This window comes from Pyrus communis, chromosome 2 (genome assembly GCF_963583255.1).
Source record: "Pyrus communis chromosome 2, drPyrComm1.1, whole genome shotgun sequence".
Classification (NCBI taxonomy): domain Eukaryota; kingdom Viridiplantae; phylum Streptophyta; class Magnoliopsida; order Rosales; family Rosaceae; genus Pyrus; species Pyrus communis.
In genome coordinates, this window is record NC_084804.1 from 7,272,555 (window position 1) to 7,293,940 (window position 21,386).

The following is a 21,386-nucleotide window of genomic DNA, read 5'->3' on the forward strand; positions in this document are numbered from 1 at the left end:
TTCTCAAAACAAAGTCTCTCTTATTCCATTTATTTATATGAATCATCTTCTTCCATTGCTTCATATGTGTGAAAATGGGAGATATATCGTTGAAGCTTTTATTGTTAGGTGAAGGACACACTTCAATATTTTGAATTACGTTAATCATTGAGGAAGAAGTCAAGGTAAGAGAGTTGTGCACTTTCAAAATATATAGGTGCAATTGTACATAGCATTAAGTTGGCTTCTAGGAAAGGAAAGGGATTCTTTTTGAATCCCTGCCACCAAATTCATCGAATTAATCAATCCGGAAATTCGATCCAACGGCTATAAACCAGGAGTCCGTTAAAAGTTATAATAACTTTTGTCATTTGATCAAATTTCAAGAATCCGAATTAAATGATTATGTGAATTTGATGAATGAGATCTAAAGAGGATCCCTTTCCTCCGGGAAATTCACCAACTGTACGGTATACAAATAAGGCCCCTCCCTAGACAGTGCCATTCTGTTCTTGGTCAACGAATTCATGAAACTTCGAAGAAAATATAAACACATTAAGACAAACCCTCGAGATTCACAGCCAGAAATTAGTCTGGGTTTGAAGATTCGTGTGCAGTATGCACATGGTCCTTGTCTAGTTCGATGAAGAAAATGTGACTTTGTTCTTGACTTTTTTTAAACTTCCTGACAATATATTTTTATATTAAACAATCCATGTTAAAAGTGGATTAAAAAAAAAAGACATCAATCATTAACAAACCCTATCTTGTTAAGCGAAATTAGTCAAATGTCTTTTTTTAACTCTTCAACTTAAGAGATTAATTAATTGGAAATTCAAGGCGCTAAATTCTGAAAACGAGATCCATATATGAATAGCATTGTAGTTGTAGTGCGGCATGAGTGTTTAATCCAAATCATGACCAATTAATTAAACAAATTTTGGCAATTGTTTGGCACAAAATACAAATGGTGGCCATTATTTAGTGTATGAATGCAGTGTTTGTCTTAATTTGTACCTAATCACTTTCTTGTACAGCCTTGCACTTTACAGGCTGACAATCCTATCATCATCAATCATGGATAATCCTCATGTTGCTTTGATATTATTAGTTGGATATGAGTTTAAATTTCGTGGTTGCGTAAGGTTTGGTGAAGGTAGGGTCGTTGGTGTGAAAAAATTAACAATATACTTTGAGAAGAAAGGCTCTTGACTCTGTATATGATTTGCTGTTGAACAATATTTATTTGACATTTTCAAGTATGGAGTCATTTCTCTTTTATCGCAAATTATTAATCTCACACATTTAGAAATGACTTGTGAAAAGCTAAAAAAAAAATTATATACAAATATATCAAAGTGTAATTTTATTGTAAAGAAAAATAAGTTCTTAGATGCAAACAGTCAAACACTTTTCTCTAACGAAAAAAAAAAAAAACTATACAATATTATTCTTTTATTAAAATCTAATATTTAGGTCATTCTATAAATTTCAATCACTGAATAGTGAAGTGCAAATCATTCATTTGACTTGGGTGCAGGGGCAAAAGAATAATCAAACTGTCTAGTAGTTGGTTCTCTCAGAAGTTCCTCTCATAATACCTGGAGCTCGTGAACGAGTTCTATAGGTAAAGCTAATGATAAAGGCATCGGGGGTGCAAAGACCTCGACCTATTCTCAAACTTTAAATAGGTAGGACGACATGGCTGTTTCGTTGAGTCGCGCCACAGAATCGAGAGCTCCAAGTGGGCCATTTTTGGTAAGTAGAACTAGCGATGCAGGATGAACCAGAAGCTGAATTACAATGTCAATTACGCGCTAACCTAGAACCTACAAAGAGTTTTGGTCAATCAAGATAGCAGGAGGGTAGTCATGGAAGTCGAAATTAAATTATAATATACACGATATACTAGAGCATAATAAATTTTCGTATATTTCGATACGCAAATTTAAATTGTTCATTAAATATGGTTACAAATCATTTTTAATAGGGGAACATTAATCAAATACTTGAGAATACGCTTCTACTAAGAAGACATCAACTTATATACAAATTTGTAAAGTTGAATGTCCATACTCCATTTATTCAAGTTTGATTAAATATTTGGTTACAAATAACAAACTCCTTTGTGAATAAAAGTTTCACAAGTTCATTGGAATTATTCGTGTCTTTACGCGTAATGCCACAATAGTCAACGGTCTACCCATTTTATGTTCATCATTTGTCCTTGCAATTTTATATGTCAAAATGGGTCCTGATGTTTTGACCAGTGCAACAACACGACAACGTATAGCAGTTAGGGTTTGGAAGGTTTGGTGTCCCCCTCCTGGAAGGTCAGTTTATGTTAGTTCATAGTTGACTTGGTTTTGTATCATTATTTATCTTCAATTACTTTTCTAAGTTTTCTTTTTAACAAACGATATTATCTATACTAAAGGGTGGAATAATGAGCTAAGTCTCATAATGGGCTAGCAATAATGTGGTTCAAATTTTTCTGTGCCAAGAATCGAACCTAAGTAAAGAGAAATACAACTGGACCGCAGTATTAAGAGCATTTCCACTCCTAAAAAGTCCTTGGGCAATAGTCAATTCAATCTACCCAAGTAAATAGTAACTGCCTGTAATAAGCCAAGTGCATCTTCACTCCTATTCGTATTTTACAAAATAATAAAAATAATTTTATTTTTAATTTCGGATAATAATAAAAGATTGCTTGAAAGTATTTGAAATATTAAAATGTGATGTAGGATAGAAGAACATGGTTACAAACTTATAGTTATATTTTTAATTAATATTTTTTTAATATTTTTTTGTATTTTTAATTAGTTTTTATAATTTTTTAAAAGAATTGACGTCAGCATTGCATCACATGATCAAAGGACTGGACCAGGCAATTGTTGATTGGGGGACTAACTGGGCTCCCCCGGAGCCCAATATATGTGACGGGCTGGAGACCAATTTTGGAGGGGAGAGGAGATTTTGCCGCCTATGACTTAGGGGATGCCTAGAGGTGGAACTGCTTTAAGTGGCTCTTCTATAAGCCTTAAGTTTAAAAAAGACACATCTTTTTTTTTTTCACAGGGCGCACTGATTCGGAGTAAATGGCAGATACAGTGACCCGATCAATGGGCATAACCTACATTACCTGCCGAGAGGTTTATTCCTGAAGGATCAAACTGGTAGAATAAAACCCTAAATAAGATGTAAGACCGCCTTGCTTTATATATTTTTCAAGGTATTCTAAGGATAAAGCCAAAAAATTGTGCTGTGTCATATATCTAAAGAGTTATAACAAACGAATGAAAATCATCCAATTTTTTAGTGTTATTACAATTCTTGTGGAACAAGGAATACAAGGTATCCTATCAAGGGTTTCATTCTATCACACCACCAACGGAGGTTTCAGTCGTCAGAGGCAATTTTTTGGAAGCCACAGCTTTGAGGCGGTACCGCTCTGCTCTGGAGCCAATGACTTGTCCTAGTACTGATGCGGCAATGGTAAACGCCATGGCCGATTTAGGCATGAGCACAGACTTCCGAAGTATGGCTATGAATGGCACAGCTGCATGCACAGCAGCGAACCAAGATAGTGAGAATTTTTTGGTGTGCTCTCTACATATCCCTAAAGGAACATTGGCTGCCATGCCCATTGATCCGATCACAAGTACTTTTGCCGGAAGGGGTTGTGGGCGGAGGTTCTTTGCAAATGCAGTTCGCGACAGGGCTGCTCGAGCTGCAACTATTGTTGGCGGGCACTTGAGTTTCATTCCTGGAGGGGGCCGCAAAACCTTTGCGACTAGTGGAATGACACTGCTAACAGCACGGTATGACTTTGCTATCGGACATCTTCCGGATTGCAGCCACTCATTACCCAATGCCTCGTGATTAGAATTTCCTCCCTTTGAAGTAGAATCTTTTTTCGAGGAATTAGATTTCCTTTGCTGTTTCTTCCATGCATCGAAACTGAATGGCCCTCCAGGACCAAAGACTGAGAGACAAATTGTAGCTGTCTTTGTAGCTAATGGATTAAACATGGGTGGTGGGGCTGAAGGTTGAGGCTCAACTATGTCAAAAGAATGCGAAATCCCAAATTGTGCACTTGGTTCTTTAAGCACACTGTTAGAGACATATTTTCGGTAGCCCCGTATATATAGTTTAGATTACTTGCACCAAAAGTTTCTATATTGTAATATTTTAGTTTCCTACCACTCGCAGGAAAACTCAAAAACTCTTCTGTAAATTGTTAAGAGTATATAGAATGGATGATGAGGATTGTGCCACTTGTCAGTCATTGAGGATGTAGATTACACAAGACTGTTATAAAGGTTGTTATGCTTAGGTTGTAGAGATAAGGTTGTTGTAATAAGATCTTACAATATATAAGTGTAGGATTGTGTATTAATTCAACGCAGAAAATTTCATCAAAGATTCAGTTTCTTCTTCTTCAAGCTTTCTCACTTTTCTCTCTCAATAGCTGTCTACATCTCTCTTCTTTCTTGAGTTCTGCAGTATGATCAACATAAATCTCTATATATTGTGCAGCTCATCGATCAATGGAATTAAATCAAGAGTCCTATTTCTACATGCTACCGACCTTTGGTCCTAGGGTTTCCTGCCTCGTGTTTGCTTCTTTCCCATGGCTTCTTCTTTTCTTCCTCAGTTCCAGGCTGGCCCAAAAACTGCCGATTTTGTCAAACTATCCGACTCTAATACAAATGTTGGCCATTATTTAGTGTATGTATGCAGTGTATGCCTTTATACGTAATCACTTTCCTGGTTACAAAATGACAAAACTTCATTGTGAATGAAAGTCCCATGAAGTAGGAAACATCTCTATTAGGCAAAGTAGTGAACTGTGTGGTGCATAGTGTGACAAAGTGTGTGTGTGTGTGCGCGAGTGAGTGCGTGCATATATATAAAAAAGCATTTCATATCTCACCATGGCAACAACACAATAACGGGCCAGTTGCGAGTCTCCGCTTCCTTCCTTGACGACTTCATAATTGTGGGAATGAAAATGGCCAAGGCCAGCACCCGCCGGAGCCATCTCTTGGTCTACCTAAACGGCAGCAACAGTAATATTATCTGGGTTAACTACAGTTCTACATCTCCTGCTGTATATGCTGGTGGCCATGGAGTCCACCCCATCAGAGTCGCAATTGCAGACAACATAGCCACATAGCCTGAGAAAGGGAAATTGTGCCATGGATCTTCCTTCAGACAAATAGATTGCAACATTTCTATTGATAATTGTAATATCTTTCATATCATAGAAAGCCTTATGGGAAGGCATACTTATACACAATACAAAGAAAGCTGAAAGCTTTACACCCTACACACTTGAATCGGACAGCACACATGCACATGCACATTCCTTTCCTGCTGTCTTTCCTTTACCCAAATGCTTGTTGTGCTGTATCCTTGCACGTTCCTTGTTGTGCTGTATCCTTGCACGTTCCTTGCTGTGCTGTATCCTTGCACGTTCCTTGCTGTGCTGTCTGTGCACGTTCCTTGCCGTGCTTCTTCCAATACTCCCCCTCAAGCTGGATCCAGTAGGTTGATGGATCCAAGCTTGGAGAGGAGTCTTTGAAACTGATGAGAAGCCAGATGTTTGGTGAATATATCAGCCAGCTGATCGAAGCTTTTTACATAATGTGTCTGAATCACCTGCGACTGTACTTGTTCACGGACATAGTGACAGTCGACTTCAATATGCTTCGTCCTCTCATGAAAGACGGGGTTTGATGCTATGTGCATGGCAGCCTGGTTGTCACAAAATAAGGTTATTGGTTGAGCTGTGAACACACCTAAGTCACATAAAAGTCCTTTTAGCCATATCAGCTCACACGCGGTTGAGGTCATTGCACGATATTCAGCTTCGGCACTTGATCTTGCGATGACAGTTTGTTTCTTGCTCTTCCACGTGACCAGGTTTCCACCAACAAAGGTACAATAACCAGTGGTGGACTTGCGATCGATTGCGTTTCCTGCCCAATCAGCATCACAGTACCCCATGATTTGAGTGTTGTCATTCTTTGCCATGAGGATGCCACGACCAACAGACCCTTTTAAGTAACGTAAGATTCTTTTGACAAGGTTCAGATGCTCGATGGTGGGAGAGTGCATGAACTGACTGGCAATACTTACTGAATGTGAGATGTCTGGTCTGGTGATCGTTAGGTAGATCAGCTTGCCGACAAGCCTCTGATATAAGCTGATATCCGAGAGTGGCGTGCCTCCCAAGTCAAGCTTGAGCTTGCTATCAAGAGGGGTAAGTGCAGGCTTGGCATCACTCATATTGGCATCTTTAAGTAGGTCCATGACGTACTTTCGTTGATTAAGAAATAGTCCATTGTAAGAAGATGCCATTTCGATTCCAAGAAAATACTTCAACACCCCAAGATCTTTAACCGCAAATTGTTGTTGAAGTGACTGTTTGAGTGTGGTGATTTCAGCAGCATTATCACCTGTAATTATTAAGTCATCCACATATATCAACACAACTAATTTGCTTGCAGCTCTTGTGCGAACAAATAATGATGAATCTGCATTACTCCTTTTGAAACCAATGCTATGAAGAATGGTACTTAGTTTTTCATACCAAGCACGTGGTGATTACTTCAGTCCATAAATTGACTTATGTAACTTACACACCAAATTAGGCTCTTGGCTTTGAGGGTGTCCTGGTGGCAATCTCATATAGACTTCTTCTTCAAGATCACCATGTAGAAAGGCGTTCTTCACATCCATTTGGTACATAGACCAACCTTTATTGACGGCAACAGACAATAGAACCCTTACTGAGTTCATTTTTGCAACAGGAGCAAATGTTTCCTTGTAATCCATCTCAAATGTTTGAGTGAATCCTCGAGCCACCAGCCTGGCTTTATGCCTCTCAATCGAACCATCAGAATTAAACTTGATCTTATAGATCCACTTACAGCCCACTGCCTTTTTTCCTTGTGGAAGTTTGGTGATGCTCCAGGTTTTGTGTTGGTCTAGTGCTTTGAGTTCATCTCTCATTGCTTCTTTCCACACAACTTGATTATTAGCCTCATAAAAGTTTTGAGGCTCACTGTGACTTGAAATGTTGTTAAGAAAGGCAGCATGAGATGGAGTTACCTTTTGATACGACACGTAATTTGAAATTGGATGCCTCGGTTTATATGTGACAAAATCTTGAAACCTTGTGGGAGGTTGTCTATCACGCCGAGGATTGCGTCGAGGTACTAGGAGGTTTGTCTCATCCTCGTTCAAATTGTCATCCACACCTTGAGGATTTTCTATGTTGCTGTTGTTATCATCATGCACCGAGTCATCATCATGCACAGAATTATCAGGATGAGTACCTTCATTATTGACTTCAATGGGAGGTGTAGAAGTACAGATTCTTGGTAGAGGAATTAGGTCTAAGATGCACTCCCCCTGACTTGTGGCTTCATGTGATTTGCTGAAAAAAGGGTTAGCTTCATGGAATCGTACATCTTTAGATACAATTATTTTTCTGAGTTGAGGATCATAGCACTTATATCCTTTTTGTGTTGATGAATAACCAAGAAAAATACATTTGAGAGCTCTAGGGTCCAACTTATCTCGATGGTGTGACTGTATATGAACAAAACAGACACAGCCAAAGACTCTAAGATGTGAAAGGTCGATTTTTCTTCCTTTCATGACTTCAAGTGGAGATTTAAACCCCAAGACTCGGCTAGGAAGTCTATTGATGATGTACACAGCCGCCATGACTCCTTGTGACCAAAATCTCTTTGGTACATTCATTTGTAACATTAATGCTCTCGTTTTTTCCAGAATGTCACGATTTTTCCTTTCAGCTACACCATTTTGTTGAGGTGTGCCGACACAACTTGTTTGATGCATGATACCATGCTTGCTCAAATATAATGACATGATATGAGACATATATTCGGTGCCATTGTCAGATCTTAAGGTTTGAATTTGAAAGGAAAAATGGTTCTTAACAAGATTTTGAAAATCCTTAAAAACTTCAATCACTTCACTCTTAGACTTTAAAAGGTACAACCATGTGGCTATAGAGAAATCATCGACAAAAGTTACATAATACTTATAACCATCAAAAGATTCAAGCGTTGGTCCCCATACATCTGAGTGAACTAGTTCAAAAACTTTACTAGTCCTAGATAAGGATGAGGTAAAAGACAATCTGGTGGCTTTAGACAAATGACATGTTTCACACGAAATTAAATCATTACCTAAGTTTGGAAACAAGGAAGACAAAATAGGTTGGGAAGGATGAGCTAAACGTTGATGCCACAATTGACTATCTTGGGATGGACTGGACTTGGCTTGAAATCCTCTGGGACTGTTTTTTGATATGTAATAGAGGCCATCTAGGTAAAACCCTTTACCAATCGTCTTCTTGGTGAGGCAATCCTGAAAAATGACATTGTGAGGAGAGAAAATGGCCAAACAATTTAAGGTATTGGTGATTTTTCCCACAGATAGAAGTTGAAATGGAAAAGAAGGAACAAATAAGGCTACTGACTCAATTTTGTCCGATATTAAGTTGATATTTCCCTTCCCTAAAACCTTAGACCTCTCACCATTGGCAGTTGAGACTTGAGACGGTTTTGAAAATTTTTCAAACTTGTGAAACTTAGAAACATGGTTGGTCATATGATCTGTGGCACCCGAATCAACAATCCACAAATCATGCATCATATTTACATTAAGAGCAGTTTTAAAAGCAGTCATGATACCTTGCATGTCATCTTGGGCCATGTGTTGTGTTTCTGTCAGAAATCCAGCAAACTTGCCTAGCAAAGCTATTGAATTTCCATCTTCAAAGCCGACCGTTTGGTCATTCTTAATCCTTTCTTTCTTGCTTTGAAGATACACTGCAAAATCATTTATGAGTGCAGCTGGATTTGCAGTGAAGCTCTTGAGTGCATCAGACCTATGAGAGGTTGAGGTAGTTGCATTGTTGGCTCTATGTGGTGCACGGTTCAGTCTTTGTGAGCCCTTGTTATCCTTCATGAACTCTGGCTTTAATTCTGGATGTAAAATCCAGCATGTCTCATTAACGTGACTAGTATAGTTGCAGTGTTGGCACTTTAAGTGTGGATTCTTCACTTTGTATTTTCTTTCGTTGGCTAGATAAGCCCTTGCTTCAGTTACACTGGTCTTTGTGCCAGTGTTCATGACTTTCCTTCGTACTTCTTCACCTTGGATTGTTGCACATACGCTGGTGAAGGAAGGTAGTTCGGGGTTCATGAGTATGTGGCTTCGTAGGTCTTCGTATCCTGAATCGAGACTTGACAAGAGTTGGAATATCTTGTCTTATTCTGCCCTTTTCAGTAGTAAAGACGCCTCAGTTGTGTGAGGCCGATACATTTCCAGCTCATTCCACATGCTCTTCATGCTGCCTAGAAGTTGAACAAAGGGTTTTCCTTCTTGTTGTATGTTGGAAATGTTCTTCTTCAATTGAAACACACGTGCAACATTGTTCTGGCTGCCATACATCTCCTTGACTGTCTCCCATAGTTTGAATGATGATTCAGAATAACTGAATATTTCAGCTAGTTTACGTTCCATGGAATTTAGGAGCCATGACATAACTAGCTGATCCTTGCAAAGCCAGATTTCATAAGTTGGTGAAGAAACATCAGGAACTTCGATGCTTCCATTTATGAACCCTAGCTTGGACCTTCCACCTAGGGCAAGACTCACTGCTCTCGACCAAGGTATGTAATTAAACTCATTTAACAAGACCGAGCTTAATCTTTGATTTGGATTGACATCCACCTCAGACACGGTTGAGGAGGAAGGTATCTGTGAATCTCCAAACGAATAAGAATTCTCTTCCGCCATATAAAGACCTATAAGAATAAAGAAAGAATTTTTCTTTTTTTTTTTTTTGTATAAAAAAAAAAAAAACAAATTCGTAGCTGCTGTTTGATGCTGCCGATCTTTTTAAAACCAATCCACCAGCTTTTAAAACCAATCCACCAGCAAACCCATCAAACCCCTGGTGTTCCAACAGTTGGGAAGGAGATTGTTGATCTCTGCCTTGATCGAATCCGAAAGCTTGCTGATAACTGTACGGGGCTTCAAGGTTTTCTGGTGTTCCACGTCGTTGGAGGTGGAACCGGCTCTGGCCTCGGCTCTCTGCTCTTGGGTTCACAGTCTACCCGTCTCCTCAGGTCTCAACCTCCGTCGTTGAGCCATACAACAGCGTGCTTTCCACTCACTCCCTCTTGGAGCACACCGATGTGTCGGTTCTCCTCGACAACGAAGTCATCTACGACATCTGCCGCAGGTCTCTCGACATTGAAAGACCCACTTACACCAACCTCAACTCCCCTGAAGGCAACAAAAATGGAGAGCTCCGAGCCCAAAAAAGACTCCACCGACGGCGGCGACGGTGGAGAAAAGCCGGAGTCTTTACCTGCAGTTTAGTTCAAGGAACTCTTCAGATTCGCTGATGGGTTGGATTACGTTCTGATGGCAATTGGGTCAGTCGGAGCTGTCGTGCATGGCAGCTCTCTCGCCATTTTTCTCCGGTTCTTCGCCGATCTTGTTAATTCTTTCGGCGCGAATGCGAACGACATGGATAAGATGATGCAGAAGCAGGTTATTTTTCCTGCTCTGATACCATATTGATAAGTGTAATATCTTTCATATCATAGAAAGCCTTATGGGAAGGCATACTTATACACAATACAAAGAAAGCTGAAAGCTTTACACCCTACACACTTGAATCGGACAGCACACATGCACATGCACATTCCTTTCCTGCTGTCTTTCCTTTACCCAAATGCTTGCTGTGCTGTATCCTTGCACGTTCCTTGTTGTGCTGTATCCTTGCACGTTCCTTGCTGTGCTGTATCCTTGCACGTTCCTTGCTGTGCTGTCTGTGCACGTTCCTTGCCGTGCTTCTTCCAATAATTTCATATGAATCAGGCAAAACGTGCATGAAGCCAGTGGCAAGAATGATGCCACCTGTAAAGCACTTGACGATCAAAGAAGAGATTTCGATGGGGGTGCAAGGCCAATGGGTAAGCTCACTCCAATCATTGTTCCTTTTTATCACTCCAATCATTGTTGAGATATAAACGTTTTGCAGAATTTGGTAGATTTTGACACTCGTAACTATCTCGCAGGATAGATTACTTGAATGGTTGGATTTGGTTGATGTAAGAGAGAGAAACTCTCTTTCTCTCTCCTTGTAACAGTAATGTGCTCCATCACACATTGTGTGTGAGCTGTGAATGAAGGAATCCAATTCTTGATTGTTCTCTCTGCAAGCATTCATTCATCCATCTTTCCCAGAAATCCAAAACCTCACACTCTTAATCACAAAAAGAAATAAACCAACAAATTCACAAACTCCAACAATCGTGCTTGTGACCAGAATTAAGACAAGGGCAATGATTTTGAGGGGCACAGCACCTGACTTGTCATTGCAGGAGGAGGTGCTTTCAGTGCTGCACTCGTCCTCCTCAGACGGTGAATAAGCTTTGGTAGTGAGTATGGAGATAATTAGGATGAAGGAAATAATTGAGATGAGCTATAAATGTGACTTGGTGGCAGCCATTAACAATACAAAAGTCAAGCTATTGGAGAATTGAAGTACCGGAGGTTAATTTTATTCTTCATTAATATTATCTTTATGCAAACAAAGATGCAGGTGACAAGTTGCTTTCACATCGTTTGTATTGTTAGATATGGCTAGATATGTCCGTCCAGATGAAGATTTTTTTTAGTTACATTTCATCAATTTGTAGCTGTTGGAGAGTCCATAATATGCTTTTATGAATTGGTTTTGACAGATCATTTTGGGAAGTTAATTTATCCTTACGAACATGTCCACTTGAAGAAAAAAGTGAGGCAGAAGACATTAGGAGGATTGGTAGGAACGATATCTCAACCAGAAGCAAACAAATGACGTACATCTATACACCCTTTGGTTTTTATTTTGCTTGGATTTCATTTCCAATAACCAAGTGCTTTGTATTTTGATGGTGCATAAATATTTAGAATTGTATTAAGTAAAACAAGAAGTCAAGCAACATGCCCTATTTTGTAAGTGGGTCCGTAAAGCTTGAGGGTGCTTGTGTTTGGCTTGCGCTTCAAGCTCAAGTGCACGTGACTATTTTTTTAAAGAGCAATTTGTCAGTGTGTCCGAAACTTGGCTATGTGGTGTTATTATTCTCCTCAGTTATGTTATGTGGAGAGATTTTTCAATGTTAATAAATTTTAGAAATTCTTATCGTGGAGTAGGTTAAATCTCACAATGGATTAGCAATAATGTGGTTCAAATTCGTATTTGATAAGAATCGAACCTAAAACCTCTCACTTATAAGTGAAGAGGAATATCATTAGACTGTTGTACTAAGTGACATTTTTTTTTTTTTTTTTTGTTTTTGTTGAGAAGTAGTAATGCCAAGTTAAGAAAATTGAGCAGTCTCTCTTTTTTATTCTATCTACTCTATGATTAGTAGGGGTAAGCACGGGCCAAGCCAGGTTCAAATTTGGAGGAACCGGATTGGACCTATTTGAAAATGAAACAGAACGGGGCAGGACAGAGTGGGTCATTATATTTTCAAACATAAAACTGGACTTAAAACGGCCCGTTTGAAACGGGCCGGTTCCTACATGTTCATGGGTCCAAGTGAAAAATCCTCAGGACAAGTTACTACTTCAGATACATTTCGCTGCAACCAAACAGCTATAAAGGCCGATATCCTCAGGACAGATTTCTACCCTATAATTGACGGCAAACATAGGCTAGCATATTCGTTTGTTGTTAATGAGAAAATATTCTTTGCGAGAGTTTGTTTAATGCAAACCAATATTTTTCACTCACATTGACGAAAAATGATCGAAGATGGTGCTGTTTGTCTCGTGCCTGCTTCTCGACATGCATTGAAGATTTTTGTTTGAACATCCAAATTTTTCTACACCAACAATTGAAGTCTTGAAAAATAAACGGTTCAATCTAAGAAACAATACGAAGTAAATTTTCCCCTCAAATAAAACTAAATTACACATACAAATATAAGTGAGCCAGAAAGATTCAACGTTTTAGTTAGAATGTGAACTAATAGCATCCTTTAATTACTGAATTCTCTTAAATTCATTTGCTCATCAAACTTGAGACAAGGAAGCTTGGCTATTTATTCCACTTGGATAATCACAATACAACAGTGACAACTAACATAAAAAGATCTATATCGATTTATGGAAACATATAACGACCATCAAATTTTCACAAACTTTTAGGAAATTAACACGACCGACTTGACACCAAAACACATAAAATAAGAACAATAGTATTTGCTTAATTTTCAGATGATCAAGGCATGGCATGAATAATCTTATTAAGCCCACTTTGCCAATACAGACATGCCACCTGCACCCAAAAGAACTGCAATGTAAGATTTGATCTGGAGCTTAATGCTGCGTTGCAACTTTGGACCCATGAAGTCGGCAGCAAGAAGGTCAACCAAAGCCATGTAGATAAGAAGGCCAGCCGATGATGCATTAAGCAGTCCTACTGTGATTAGTGACCTTGGACTATTTTCTTTGTACGATTTTGTCATAGCCATTCCAATTGCAATTCCAAATGGGGTCGTTGTTGAGAAGAAGAACACCATTATGGCCTTCTTCATGAACTTGTACTCAGCCTGCATGCAATTGACCATGATGAGTAAATGATATGTAGTTCATGAGCTAATCAATTAAGTTTATGTAATTAAGTTTGAATTAGGCTATATACCTGTAGAATGCAACCGCCAAGACCCATGCCTTCAAACATTTGATGGAAGCAAAGCGCAGCTACAAGACCTTTAATTGTGCAGGTGTTGTTTGAAGCTCCAAGAGAAAGCCCTATAACAACTGAATGGACAATGATACCCAGTTCTAATACCTGCAAGAATACACACGTACGTACACATCAGTCACTTATAAATTGGTAAGATCGATCGAGTAATTAAAGTTGACTTGCTGTATACTAAATTAATTATCTGAGGTACTGTCAAGCTAATCAACTAGTTCATCAATACTCATATTAACAGTTTAACACTATTTGATATACCATGGTCTGCATATTATATTGCCCTGTTAATCTGAATCACAAATTCATTATACATTTTGTATTATGACACTATTAATCTGAATTACAAATTCAAATAAAAATTCACGTTGTCAATGACCATTTGATCTAGTGACATTTAATTAGTCTCCAGAAGAAAGAGTTGAAAACATAAGAAAAATATAAAAATCTCTTCATCAAAACTTACAGTCAACAATTTAACCGTTTGATAAGAACACATTTTATTTCTTACCATGGCAACAACACGATAACGGGACAGCTGTTGCGAGTCTCCGTTTTCTCCCTTGGCAACAACATGATTGTGTGCATGAAAATGGCCATGCCCAGCACCCACCACAGCCATCTCTTGGTCTACCTCCAGGGCTGGATTATCACCATTATCTGCGATAACTCCAGTTCTACATCTCCTACTATATATGCTAGTGGCCATAGAGTCCACCATTAAAGTCAGAATTGCAGATAACATAGCCACAAAGCCAGAAAAAGGGAACTTGTGCCATGGATTTTCTTTTAAACAACTAGATTGTAACATGTCATATGAATCAGGCAAAACGTGCATGAAGCCAGTGGCAAGAATGATGCCACCTGCAAAGCACTTGACGATCACAAAGAGGTTTCGATCGGGGTGGAAGGCTGGTATGGAACGAGTGACAAGAGGGAAGCTCACTCCAATCATGCTTGTGACTAGAATTGAGACAAGGGCTATGATTTTGAGGGGCACAGCACCTGACTTGTCATTGCAGGAGGAGGTGTTTTCAGTGCTGCACTCGTCCTCCTCAGACTGTGAATAAGCTTTGGGGGTGAGGATGGAGATAATTAGGATGAAGAAAATAATTGGGATGAGCTTCAAACGTGACTTGGTGGCAGCCATTGACCCTGATTTTTAGGTCAAGCTATTATTGGTACTTCTGGGCTTGAGTGTATTGGAGCTTGTTTATATAGAGAGGTCTCTGAGATTAATTATGCATTCAATAACATAAAATATTAGGGTGATAAGTTCTATGTTATACCTATTGGCCAAAAAATTAACAAACTCTATTTTATATTAGGGAATTGTTATTAGCACTCAAAAAATCTTATTCTACTCTTCAAACTTTCTATATTAGGAAAGAAAAATACACTTTGTGAAGAGTGTAGAATGAGATTTTTGGAGTGTCAATAACACTTTTCTTATATTATACCTATTTTATATACTTGTTGATTTGTCCAATAATTTTTTTTTTTTTGCTGCGGACTTGTAAGAGCCTTTTAAAAAATAGAAGTCGTTTATATTGATGAATTGCAGAACGGAGATGTTTTATTCTTCATTGATATATTTATATATGCGACCATGCATGAAAGTAGGAAGCTGGTTATTTTCAACATTATATACATCAACAATATGTACAATTGGTAAAACTCATTTTGGCAGGTCAACCAATTACAAGCACAGTGTGTGCTATGATCTTTGTTGGGCTTCCATGTCCCCTCCCTCTTTGGTCGGTGTTCTTTAACGTGACGGCTTTGCCGGATTGAGGTTGGCAGCTGCGTACTGCCTTCCTCAGCTTCTGTATATATATGCCTTTTGGTGTAAATGCCTTTTTATTGTCTGGGATCTTTATCTCACTGTTTGTAATTACGCACCATTTCTTTCCCTGATGGGCTTTTGAAATTTGGTTGCTCTTAATTTGCACCTTGCTATAAATTAAATGTTTCTGACAAAAAAAAGGAAGCAGCTCATACTAGGCTTTTTATGAAATTAGCTTTGACATATACTTTTGAGGAATTAGCAATTGTTTGATTAAGCTTCTGATCTTCATGAAAATTAATGTAAATTAAAGAATACATTGGACTTAAAATTTTGATTTTTTTTAGTACATCAAAATTTTTACACTGGAGGGATGGGGAGTTCGGCTAAGCCATACAATGGGCAGCCTAATTTGGTATCGAATTCGCCATTCACAAGATTCAAACCTCAGACCTCTCACTTCTAAGCGAAGAGGAATATCACCAAACCGTAGTACTTAGTGACTTCTAAAATTTCGATTTAGAGTTATCTAAATATCTTACATGTCGCGTATTCCTTAAAATTTTGATTTAGAGTTAAGTGGGGATTTGGAATTCATTAAAAGATATATGAAGATGAATTGTCACTCTTAGGGCTGGTTTGGTATTGCTGTGCTTTGAAAAAAAACTGATTCTGCTGTGCTGTGAGAATAAGCGGTTGTGAAATAAAGTAGTAGAGTGTTTGGTAAACTTTTTTGTAAAAGTGCTTTTGAAAAAAAAAAAAAAAAAACAGTATTATAGTGTTTGGTAAATTTTTATGTAAAACATATGTGAAAAAAAGCCGATTTTTCAAAGCTAGGTTTTGCAGCTTCTTATTTTTGGCTTTTTTTCACCCAAAACTGTGAAAAAAAACTGAAGCTGAATGTTTACCAAACACAAATACAGCTCCCAGCTTTTTTTTATACCAGCTTTTTTCAGAATCACCTCAGTACCAAACCAGGTCTTAGTATGTCCCATAATAATCCTTTCGAACATTTCAACTGAGGAAAAAAAATAAGCATGGCAGAATGCACAGAGGAGTGGTACGATCGATACCCAAGAGTAGTTCTACCCCTAACACAAATGTGTCAGCACCTAGTGCATTTATCTACTCAGTGAACAGTAATATACTCCAATGAACAGTAATAGACCAAGGGCATCTCCACCCCTAAAAAAATACGTTGGCACAAACGATCTCCACCCTTACAAAATGCGTTGGCATCCATCCCATTTAAAATATTTTAACTTTTTTTATAAAAGAATAAATAAATAAAATAGTTTTAATTTTGGATCAGATTTTTAACCAATCTCGTCAAGTCACGTGTCATTATCCGAACATACTAATTTTTATAGAAAAAAAAATTAAAATTTTTAAAATTTTTCTGTATTTAAAAAAAAAATCATAATTTTTAATTAATTTTTAATAAATTTTAATGTTGTTAATTAATCTGGACCGATGGATTTGAAAAATATTCAAATCCAACAGCCAACGAGCTGTCACATGGCCGACGGGTTGGGCCTTTTATTTTATTTTATTTTTGGGAACAAACGTGGACCATTGATCTGTGATCGAACTGTCCAGTTTAAAAGTGAGATTCAAAATTTTTTTTACTGTTGGAAATCCAACAGTCTAGAAAAACTAGTAGTTGGAAATCCAAAGGCATAGAGTGGGCCATGTCACCAAGCCCGAGTGATATTTGAGTGCGCCTGCCAGCGGGCCCCGCCTCTTATTTCTTGTTTGCTACTCGTGCCCACGCGCGTGTGAAGGTCACGCACCAAGCTCAAAAAAACAAATGGGCCGGTCCCTTGGTCAGTCAATTTTAGGCTGGCTTGGAGATTGGCTTAGGCTAGGTGCCAATATATTCCACAGGCTTAAGTGGATTGGCTGAGTACCAGCTTGTTTTTTCCACTAGGTGTTGGCCTCTTTTGCTTCCGGTGGAAGTGCTCTAAACGAAGAGTCATTAATATTAGAAATTTGATTTACATTTTTTTGTTTATAAAATTTAGTTTAGAAATTTGGTTTTCCTAACATTATCCTTAGAGAAACACTAAGGTCATCTCCAACCGACTCGGCCAAAGAGCCTAGGCAAAAAAATAGCCGGTTTTGACATGGAAACTGTCTCCAACCGAGGGCTAGGCCAAAGGGTTTATGGGCCCCACCCAGCTATAACCCATCCACCAGGCCATTGGGCTGGCCATAAGAAGTCAGCCGGCTAGCCCAATTCTCCCAGCCCAAACACATGCTACCTAACATCACGCTAATGTCGTTGGATTTTTTTTTTTTAGATGCAATTTAAAAATAAAAATAAAATCTAATTTTTTTCCTATAAATACCTAAGCCATTTCTACACAATTTCTCACATCATTTTCACCATTTCATACTATCTTACCTCATTTTATTTTAATTCTTCACCAATTTTTCACATCCTTTTCTAAAGATAAAAAATCTGGAGGCTTATTCATTTAGCGACAAGTGGCACTCAAAATATGTCCAAAACCTTTATTTTAATATGGTAGTTTAATTCAATTAACCATATTAATTAAATTAAAATAACAAATTATTGAAGGGGCTAAAAAAACAACCCCCTTTGGTTGGAAAAAGGTTTTTTGTCGAACATGCTATGTTTTGGCCTATGGCCCCCTCGGTTAGAGATGGTATAAAATATAATTTCTTGCAGGACTAAAGGGCTAAACATGGCCCTTTGGCCCTCCTACAGTTAAAGATAGCCCAAATGGTCATTTTTAACCCTATAGCCCTTGTAAGAAATTATATTTTAATGAATAATGTCAGAACATATTTTATACCATCTCCAACAGAAAGGGACAAATGGCATGGGCCAAACATAGCCCCTTGACAAAAAACTCATCTCCAACCGAGGCGACCAAAGGGTCATAGGCCAAACATAGCCCTCTCAATAATTTATTATTTTAATTGAATTAATATGGTTAATTAAATTAAATTACTATATTAAAATAAGTTTTTCGAACATATTTTGAGTGACACTTGTAGTCAAATGAATAAACCTCCGGATTTCTTATATTTATATAACCTTAAGAATTTAGAATTTCGAGTGACACGTGTCGATAACGTGAGTAACTCTTCAGATTTCTAGGATGGAATGGCAAAAAGGATGTGAGAAATGGTGTAGGAATGACTTAGGTATTTATAGGGAAAAAAATTTGTCAAAAAAAAAATAAAAAATCAAGTTCCAACGGTAACCTGATGTCATATAGCCGTTGACATTCAAATGGGTTGGGCTGGAGGGCTAGAAATAGGCAGCCCGCTAGCCTGATTTTGGTTTTTTTGGCCCAGTGGGGCCCACAAGCCCCTTGGCCTAGCCCTCGGTTGAAGACAGTTTTTGTGCCATTTCGAGCTATTTTTAGCCCTTTGAACTTTTGGCTGTGTATGTTGGAGATGGCCTAAGGAGAATCTCTTAAAGTGAGACTTTCTACGGATTCCCAATCACCTAACAGTATAACATTAATTATGATGCCAACATTTAAAACATTGTGCCAAAAAAATATGAGGTGATAAGGAATCCATAAAGTGTCTTACTTTTGAGAGAGTTTTTTTCTTTTTTTTTGAACAAACGATATTATCTACATTAAGGGGTGGAAGAGTTGGCGAGAATCAATATGTGGTTCAAATTTTTTTTTTGACGAAAATCAAACTTAAGACCTTTCACTTATAAATGAAGAAGAATATTATTAGATTATAATACTAAATGAGATTGAAAAAGTTTTCTTAGCATTGCTTATATAAGTTCCTATCAAAATATTTATTGATGGTGTATGTCAGCAGCAGATAAGTATGAGGGGTAGTTGTTAAGTAAACGGAGGCATGCATCATGCCCAATTTTGTACTTCTTCGTACCATTTGGAATTACTTGTTAATTTAAATATTTTCCAAAGAGAATTAGTCACAGCAAACTTCTATCGCTTTCTTCATCAGTTTAAATAACTAATATGTCATTTGAAAAGGCAATATGCTCAGGTAGCACTGTAATTAATCCTCTTTTTTTTCTTTTTTTTTTTCGGAACTTTAACGAAAAACTCTTAGTATTATTAAGGGTAAAGTACAAAAAACTACCTCAATTATTGGTGTCACGACACTTTCGTACCTCATCTTTTAAAATTGACAATGTCATACCTCATCTTACGAATTTGTGCTAATATCAGACTTCCGTCAGTTTTTCTGTTACTTTTTCTGTTAAATGCTGACGTGGGCAGAAACGGGATCCATTTTATTACAAAAAAAATTAAATATTATAAAAAAAAAAACAATAAACAAAAAAAACCCATCAACCCGTGTAACCCTCCCCAAAAACCTAGATCCTCTTCTTTGAGTTCTCCCCCACCCAACCCTCTCTCTCTTTCTCTCTTCTCTCTCCCTGCAACCTGCATCCCTAAAATCCCAAAACCAGAAACCATTCCCACCCGAGTCATCACCGCCGACGAGCTCTTAATCCTCTGAGCTAACGATCGCCGATTAACCCCATACCCTTCCTTGCCACTCCCACTGGCATCGAAGCTCTCCTTTTGGCACCACAAGTGCTTCTGGTTCCCCCACTTCAAATACCACGGCAAGTTGAAATTGTACAGAGGCTTCGCCCTCTGAGAACCCATTGCCATGGACTTCACCTCCACTTTCTCCTCCTCATCCAACCCGCCTATATACACCATTTATCGGAAACTCAGACCAAAGAGAGCCACTCTCAGATCACAACTTTCCCTCTCTGTTTCTCGTGCCTCCTTTGATTTTCTTGGAAAATCTCGAAATTTTCTGGGAAAAACGGAGAGTTTTTCTATTGGGATTGTTATTGTTGTTGTTATTATTTTGTTTTTCTCTCACAAATCGCCAGATGGGCAGACTTCGGGGGTGAGGAGGAGAAGGGAATGTTGTTGTAGAGGTTATGGCTAGAGTTAGGGTTTGGGGGCGATTAGGGGTCGTGGCTGTTATCGCTGAAGTCAAAGACAGAGGTAGGGTTGTCGTCGGTGGGATCGGAGAGGAAGGTTGGGTGGGGACGGGTGGGAAGGATTTCTGGGTTTTGGGATTTTAGGGATGTAGGTTGCAAGGCGAGAGAAGAGAGAGAGGCGAGATAGAAAGAGAGAAAGAGAGGGTTGGGTGGGAGAGAACTCAGATAAGGGGATCTAGGTTTTTGGGGAAGGGGGACACGGGTTGATGGGTTTTTTTTTTGGTTTTTTATTATTATTTTTAATATTAAATATTTAATTTATTTTTTAAAATATTTAATTATTTTTTAATAAAAAATGGGTCCCGTCTCTGGTCACGTCAGCATTTAACAGAAAAACTAATGGAGGTCTGACATTGACACAAATTCGTAAGATGAGGTATGACATTGTCAAGTTTAAAAGATGAGGTATGAAAGTATTGTAACACCAACAGTTAAGGTAATTTTTTATACTTTACCCAAATATTTATTGATTGTGTATGTCAGCAGCGTATAAGTACGAGGGGTGGTTGTTAAGTAAACGGAGGCATGCATCATGCCCTATTTTGTACTTCTTCGTACCATTTGAAATTATTAGTTAATTTAAACATTTTCCAATGAGAATTAGTCACAGCAAACTTCTATCGCTTTCTTCATCAGTTTAAATAACTAATGTCACTTGAAAAGTCAATATGCTCAGGTAGCACTGTAATTAATCCTTTTTTTTTTTTTTTTTTTTTTTAAACTTTAACGAAAAGTTCTCAGTACTGTTTATTTTAACGAAAAATCATATTTTTATATTAAAAAGTCAATTCTGATATTATTCACTTCACTCT

At 38.1% G+C, this 21,386-nt stretch overlaps 2 protein-coding genes and 1 pseudogene across 2 annotated transcripts; all 3 read right to left on the bottom strand.

The window, feature by feature from the left end:
- Window positions 1-3,353: 3,353 nt before the first annotated feature.
- On the bottom strand, window positions 3,354-4,013 carry LOC137724653 (uncharacterized). Its single transcript, XM_068463397.1, has one exon. The coding sequence runs from the start codon at window positions 4,011-4,013 to the stop codon at window positions 3,354-3,356; it is 660 nt and encodes a 219-aa protein (XP_068319498.1).
- Window positions 4,014-4,734: 721 nt separating this feature from the next.
- On the bottom strand, window positions 4,735-11,554 carry LOC137724654 (probable zinc transporter 8; annotated as a pseudogene).
- Window positions 11,555-13,121: 1,567 nt separating this feature from the next.
- LOC137727070 (fe(2+) transport protein 1-like) lies at window positions 13,122-14,961 on the bottom strand. Its single transcript, XM_068466009.1, has 3 exons — window positions 14,307-14,961; window positions 13,739-13,888; window positions 13,122-13,646 (listed from the first exon to the last, which is right to left on the bottom strand). The coding sequence occupies exons 1-3, from the start codon at window positions 14,943-14,945 to the stop codon at window positions 13,341-13,343; spliced, it is 1,095 nt and encodes a 364-aa protein (XP_068322110.1). The 5' UTR covers window positions 14,946-14,961; the 3' UTR covers window positions 13,122-13,340.
- Window positions 14,962-21,386: the final 6,425 nt, after the last annotated feature.

What these genes read in the sequence shown, in the direction of transcription:
- LOC137724653 (XM_068463397.1), bottom strand. Translation starts at nt 4,013, where the DNA reads ATGTTTAATCCATTAGCTACAAAGACAGCTACAATTTGTCTCTCAGTC.
- LOC137727070 (XM_068466009.1), bottom strand. Translation starts at nt 14,945, where the DNA reads ATGGCTGCCACCAAGTCACGTTTGAAGCTCATCCCAATTATTTTCTTC. An exon ending in GTTATCGTGTTGTTGCCATG is followed by an intron (nt 13,889 to 14,306) that starts GTAAGAAATAAA and finishes GTATTCTTGCAG; the next exon opens with GTATTAGAACTGGGTATCAT. An exon ending in TTGGCGGTTGCATTCTACAG is followed by an intron (nt 13,647 to 13,738) that starts GTATATAGCCTA and finishes AATTGCATGCAG; the next exon opens with GCTGAGTACAAGTTCATGAA.